Raw genomic sequence first — 7,851 nt, 5'->3', positions numbered from 1 at the left:
CTATATATATATATATATATATATATATATATATATATATATATATATATATATATAGGAGCGATCAAATAAAAACCTCCATCATTTGTGTAAATCGTACAAACCACCCTCATACGTCCATTTTATTGTTTAATCTTATGAAATTTTTTCATGAAATTGTTTAATCTTGTGAAATTGTTTCATATAATATTTTTTTTGATGAATTTGTTTCATATATGGTTATGAAATTGTTTCATATATTATTTAATGAAATTTTAATGAAACGGTTTCATGTATTTCTCTAAAATTAAAATAATGAAGACGATAATATCAATGTTTAACACCCTCCACAATAAAAATGGTTAATCAACCTCTCATAATTACAAAAAAAATGAACAAAATGAAAAATTATGATTGGTTGAATGTGGTTTTCACGGTTTATACAAATTGAGTGGTTTTTAGCTTTATTAGAACTATTCTACAAACTAGAGAGATTGATATCCATATAAGCATCCACAATAGAGGTATTTATTGAGGTTTATATTCAAGTCCCCTGACTGCTTCTACCATAGAGGCCAGAAGAATTTTGCTTCCGTTCGATCAATCTTCCTTAATATTAATCTGGAAAATACAATTCCATCGAATTGAGTATGATTGTATGTGAGATAGTTCTTTCATTAGCTAATATAACTATTAACTAGTTCGCCATTGATTTTTATAAGAACTTTCACAGTCACTGGTTTTAATAAAAACCTAAGTGTTTGAGAGAACTCGAATTCTTGTTTTCCTTCTTTGGGGCAGTTTACCAAACACTTACCCGGTAAGCGTTTACCTGTAAAATTTAACACTATCAGTTACTTATCTCGTAAGATTCTAGTCTACCAAAACGGTATCTTAGGCAATAATTTACCCAGTAAGCGTTTACCGTGGTAAGAGTCGTCGTCCTCACTTACCGGGTAAGACTCTTGGTCTTTGTCTTGCTTTTACCGGGTAAGATTATTGGTCCTTACCATATTCATCCGGTAAGGTAATGTGACTTGGTAAGTGCTTACTCGAGTAAGCGTTTGGTAAACGACTCCTTTCTTTATTATAGTTCTTGTTGTTTTTTAATCATTTTATTTTGTTTTAATAAATCTATAACTCAGATAAGTTAAAAATAATACAAAAAAATATAATTATAATTAGAATATTTATTAATTTTGTTTTAATTTTTCCTACATTTCAAACAATATACTCAAATTTTTACAAACGTTGTTGAATCTCCAATTTTTAATTATCATCCTCAATATTAATAAATTAAAATTAATATAGAAAAATGAAAACTTTTAATTTTAAATAATTTTATAATATATATACACATTTATCAAATTTATATTATAATCTCTATAAAGTTCCATTTTATCTATATTATATTATAAAGCCAAAAACTCTTAAAAACTCATTTTTTTATGCATGAAGTACTGTTTATTGATGCATATTACTTAATAATTCAAGATTATAAGTAAATTGTATATAAGTACAACTTATTAAAACTCTATGTTTGAATTCGTGTAACTAATTGCGGATAAACATAATCAAATAGAGGATAAACATCTCATTTTAAAATATAAAAAATCTAAAATATAATTAGGATAATTATTGAGTTCTAACAGAATATTTAATTATTATCTTTATAAAAAAAATATTATTAAACCTAACTTAAGTTAAATTAAATTATAATAAAAAACTTTGAATTAAAAAAAATATACAAACAATAACTTTTAAATAGTTAATTTAATGCTATTGATATATTTTTTTGCAAACTTTATATGATATTTTCAAATTTATATTTTATTTAAAAATAAAAACATTATCGATTTATCAAAACCACATAAAATCGTATTTATATCGACATGGTTAAAAATAAAACGAAACATTGAAATAAAAATATATATCGATGCATTGCACGAATACTTTTCTAATAAACAAAAAATAGAAAATGAGGTTTTATAAAAACCTCGGTCGTAAAATTTGAGGTTTTTATTTGTTGATTTAATATAAAGAATATAAAAAATAAGGTTTTTAGAAATTACACCGCTCTAACTGGTGTAAATCAATTTGGCTTAAATTTCAAATATGGTTTGTTTGAAAGCTATGACCAAATACAATTGTTACAAATTTTTTTTTTTTAAAACTGAATATCCAACCCGATTAATCTCAAGACGACCATCTGTTTTACAGATAGTCCGGAGTCATCACATTTGAACATTCATGGCTACTAGGGGATTTTTATTTCTCCTGGGATTTGAACCTGTGACCTCCTGGTACTTTTGACTTTTTGACCCAAGCTTAAACCAATCAGACACCACACTTATGATTATTGTTACAAATATTTGATCACTCAATCCACAAAACAATTGTCCTTTCCCATACATAACCATTTCACCTCTGCTTGACAACTTAACCTTCTACATCCATCTAAAACCTAATTCCCATTTAAATCCATGTAACTGTGAGACGCTCATTACCAATTTTTTTATTAAGTTATATATGGATAAATTTGTCTGTCTAGATAAAAATTTGTTTCTGTTTACTTTTTTACTGAATTAACAGTTTGAAAGATAGACATGACCGTTTTATCCTTTGGTTCATTAGATAAACTTCAACAAAAAAAAAAACCCTGTCAAATCAGAAACAATTTGCACCATAAACAATCAATGAACAATCTGAACTTGAGAGATGAGGGTTACAATTAGGTTATGGGAAAGACGAACAAAGAACAAAAATGTGAAGGGGGGATTTTGAAATCAAAATGTGGAATGAAATAAAAAATGGGATCTGGAACAGAGAACATATAACATATAATAAAAATTATTAGAAACTTGGAACGAAAAACGAAATGTGGAATAGACAACGATAAACAAAAATTATCAGAAACTTCAAAGGAAATCGAAAATGAAATCAAAATTAAAATCGAAAACGAACCTCAGAAACTTCAAAAGAAATTTGAAACGAAATGGAAAACGAAATTGAGTTCTTCAATTTAGGAAGGAGATGCAATGGTGATTCGAGTTCTTGAATCTCGGAAGGAGATGCAGTTCTTGAATCGAAAACGAACACGAAATCAAAAAACGAAAATGAAAACAAAATTAAAAAACAAAATTGAGTTCTTGAATTTGGGAAGGAGATGCAATTCTTGAATCGAAAAAGAAAACAAAAATCAAAAAGCGAAATCTGATATGGGATCTAGAAGGAGGCGTGAAGGGATAGGGTTGTTTTTTTTTTTTTTTTTGCTGAACCTGGACAAGAGCCATTTCCCATCTGTGCGAATAAACCCCAAATAAACACCACATTTTGGTTGAGCGAATAAGCTCTTTAATCCATTAAGCTCATTAAATAATAAGTAAACACCCCCTAAAGCAAAAGATATATACGCAACATTTAAAGTGGTTGTAGACCAAAACAAACCATATATACACTACTCAAATTAGGGTCTAGAATTGAGATGTATGTAAACTTATCCTTTATTTTCAAGGGTAAAACGACTACTTCTATATATCTATATACTATATTATAAAGCATTTAATAAAAACTTTTAAAAATCTTTTTTTATACACATGATATTGTTTATTAATGCATATTACTTAAAATTCAAAATTACAAGTAAATAATGCGTAAGTACAACTTATTAAAGCTCCATGTTTGAATTTGTGTAACTAAATGCATATAAACATAATCAAATACTTGATAAATATTTCATTTTAAATATAAAAAATCTAAAATATAGTTAGGATAATTACTGTGTTATAACAGAATACTTAATTATTATCTTTATAAAAAAATATATTATTAAATTTAAAAATTACTTCATTATTAAACTTAAATTAAATTATAATAGAAAAACGAATTAAAGAAATTACACAACAAAACAAAAACTTTTAAATAGTTAATTTGATACTAATATCGATATTTAAAAAAAATATCTTCAAATTTATATTTTATTCAAAAATAAAAACATTGTCGTTTTTTTCAAAACCACATAAAACAATATTATAACATCGACATGACACATAATAAAACGAAACATTGAAATCGAGATATATAGTACCCTTCTATTATATATATATATATATATATATATATATATATATATATGGAGGAGTGATCAAATAAAAACTGCTCTCATTTGTGTAAACCGTGCAAACCACCTTCATCCGTCGATTTCATTGTTTAATCTTATGAAATTTTTTTATGAAATTGTTTCATATAATACTTTTTTTGATCAAGTTGTTTCATATATCGTTGTGAAATTGTATCATATAATACTTAATGAAATTGTTTCATGTATTTCTCTAAAATTAATGAAACTGTTTCATATATTTCTCTAAAATTAATGAAACTGTTTCATGTATTTCTCTAAAATTTAAAATAATGAAGATGATAATATCTATGATTAACACCCTCCACAATAAAAATGATTAATCAACCTCTCATAATTACAAAAAAATGAACAAAATGAAAAATTATGATTGGTTGAATGAGGTTTGCACGGTTTGTACAAATTGAGTGGTTTGCATTTGATCGCTCCCCTATATGTATGTATATATATATATATATACACATAAATACATAGACTTTGGGATCATGTGAGACCAAGGGTTTTTCGTGAGACCCGTAAGACCAATTCTCAACATTTGGATTAAATCTACAATCATCAGATGGGAACATTCATAAACATCACGAGACTTCTCAATAATCACAAAATTGCCACTGTACAACTTTAGACCGTTAGATCATTAACTTATAAAGTTATTCAATGAACATAAATTGGTATTACGGGTCTCACGAAAACCCTTTTGGTCCCACATGAACCCAACCCTACATACATATACATATATGCACACACACGCAAAATTAGGGTCTAGAATTCAGATGCATGTAAACTTATCCTCTATTTTAAAGGGTAGAGCGATTGTCTGTAGATACAAGTTTAAAATGGTTATGCAAGGTGGAGCAAAATATAAATGAATTGAGATACAAAGAGGAGTTTACCAAATACTTACCGGGTCACTAACCCAGCTTGCAAGGTACAGATGACCAGTAGAATCTTACCAGACAAAAGGCAATAGCAACAACCGACATTCTTATCCGGTAAGTGAAAAGAGAAGACTCTTACATGGTTAATGTTTACTAAGTAAGAGACGCTTATTAACAATCCATTTTGATGACTGCAAATGTTACCTGATAAGATAAGAAAAAATGATGACAGTGGACGGTAAATGCTAATCCGATAAACGGTTGATAAACGTCCCCAAAGCCCAGGGATACATATCAACTATTTCATAATGTGAACAGAAATTATAATTACATTACATTCAAAATGAGATGAGATTCCATTTATAAAAATGCAGAATGGCGTTTTATATTAAGGAATGTAATCAAGAATGTTAACACGTCTTCAATAGCATAAAACCCAACCATCTCTATTCATTTTAATTATTGTTTATGGGTTGGCTTCTGGTCAAAAGAGAGTTAAGGTGAGAAGCGTAAGAAGGGATCTCCATCTTCAGATGTATATAAGGATGAGATGCACCATGATGTACCGGATAAGTCACCGTATCAAGCGCAACTCATGAATGAGTTTGAGAAATAAAGTTAATCAAGTATCCAAATATCTTCTTATGCTTCTCACCTTAACTGTTCTTTCTCTCACGATCCTTCGCAATTTATATATATAAGCTAAGGATCGTGTGAGAAGTAGAGTTAAAGATGAGAAGCGTAAGAAAAAATCTAGACTATTGATCACTTTTAATCACAAACCCACCTATGAATCGCGTGTAATACAAAGATTGATTCCGTTATATCTCATCCTAACGTACATACAGGGGTGGAGATCCTTCTAACCTTCTTAACTCTCATTCTCATCGGAACTCAACCCCATATATATATATATATATATATATATATATATAATCCCCATTAATAACTTTATGGAGGAGAAATGGAGATCGAAGAAGAAAACGGAAGATACTATAAACAAATGGACATCATAAGCTATAGAAACAAGTGAATGTAGTAGGGGAAGCAACTGCTATTTTTGCAGGTTATGATTATATATAGATCAATATAGGTTAAATACAACTTCTGCAAAAAATGGAAGAAACTTCACCTGTATAACCAATATATGGTAATTTAACTTGAGAAATTTGTTTACCCTCATGATAATCATGGTACATATATACAATAGTTCGGTTTATTATCGATCTTCATTGCGATCATCGATCAAACACGTGGCCGATTTGGAGCAGCAGCGGCAACGGCAAGGAACGAAAGGAATCCGGCGTTAGATGATGGCTCCTGGTCTTCCACAAATACATCTTGTGGAACCCTAAATGCTCCGTGGACACAAACAATCCCTAATCCAAACAACAGAGATGAAATCATCAGCGACACCAATCCCGTTAAGAATACGATAACAATCGTGGAAACGATCAGTATCCCCAGGACTTCACGGTCGGAGTAAGTCCGTTCGAAGAGGAAAACCGGCTGGTCGGCCGGACGGAAGAGGTAGAAATATAGCCACGATGCTATGAGGCTAATGAGGAAGAAGAGAGGGAAGGGGTGGGAGAGGAGAGAGAATAAAAGGACAAGGGCGATGACGGCCATGTAATTAACACGAAAGTATGAAATGTTTTTCCGGACACGAGATGTGGCTTCCGAGATGGTTTCTGGACGGGAAAAGGTGGAGCGATCGATGAGTTCGAACCATGGACGGCGTTGGGCATAGGAGTGTTGGAGGGATGTGGAAATGTTGGAGAGCAAGGGGCGAAGGTCGGGGTCGGTGAGTGGGATTTGTTGGGTTCGTTGGGGCCGCTGTGTGGTGGCGGTGGTGGTGGATTGACGGATGCGTGATGGCCCTGTCGCCGTTGCCTTCGCCGTCGCCATTTGTGAGTGCGGCGGTTGTGGAACGGAGGAGGGGAATCGATTTGTGGATTTGGGAGGGATGATGCAACGCCAATACAGAGAAATGTCGGGGATGCAAACACTTTATAGTTGATTCTGTTATTGATTTCTATTCTTTACCCCTAATCTTTTCTTTTGTTTGCATGAGTAGCCCCTAACTTTCTTCTATTTGCATTATTAGTCCCTAAAGAATATGATCCTACAATTTAGTGAATGGTTTGGTCTAATAATTTGAACCATCGTATTTCAATGGACATCATGTGTCTCAAGTGCGAATAACATCGACAATTGAGAATTTATAGCTATTTGACTGGGTATAAAAAAATTCGAATTAAATTTAACTCGTACAAAAATATATACACTTGTATGTTTTTATAAAAAGGAGAGATAAAGAAGAATAAATAATAACCATAAGGGTGGTGTTTGATTGGTTTAAGCTTGGCTCCAAAGGTCAAAAATACCAAGATGTTTCATGTTCAAATCCAAGGAATTTGACATAATGAAACATCACAGTAAAATATTATTTATTTAAAAAAATATAAATATAAATATATTCATACCTTGATTTATTATTAATCTATACTATATTATAAAGCATTTGACTAAAACTCTTAAAAACTCTTAAACTCTTAAAACTCTTAAACTCTTAAACCCGTTTATCCCTATCCGATTTCATCCCATATCTGAATTCGTGTAACTAACTGCAAATAAACACAATCAAGTACAGGATAAACATCTCATTTTAAATATAAAAAATCTAAAATATAATTAGGATAATCATTAAGTTCTAACAGAACACTTAATTATTATCTTTATAAAATGTTATATTATTAAACCAAAAATAAATTATTTCATTATTAAACTTAAATTAAATTATAATAAAATAGTTGATTTGACATTAACATTGATATATATTTTTTTTTAAATTTT

General features: G+C 30.1%; 1 protein-coding gene across 1 annotated transcript; it reads right to left on the bottom strand.

Moving 5' to 3' along the window:
• Positions 1 to 6,240: 6,240 nt before the first annotated feature.
• On the bottom strand, positions 6,241 to 6,903 carry LOC112508707 (PRA1 family protein B2-like). Its single transcript, XM_025113417.1, has one exon. It carries the CDS (start codon positions 6,901 to 6,903, stop codon positions 6,241 to 6,243), a length of 663 nt encoding a protein of 220 aa, XP_024969185.1.
• Positions 6,904 to 7,851: the final 948 nt, after the last annotated feature.

This window comes from Cynara cardunculus (assembly GCF_001531365.2).
Source record: "Cynara cardunculus var. scolymus isolate 2C chromosome LG 3, CcrdV1, whole genome shotgun sequence".
NCBI classification, from domain to species: domain Eukaryota; kingdom Viridiplantae; phylum Streptophyta; class Magnoliopsida; order Asterales; family Asteraceae; genus Cynara; species Cynara cardunculus.
The sequence above is the reverse complement of the archived record's forward strand: the minus strand, read 5'-3'. Positions and strand labels throughout refer to the sequence as shown.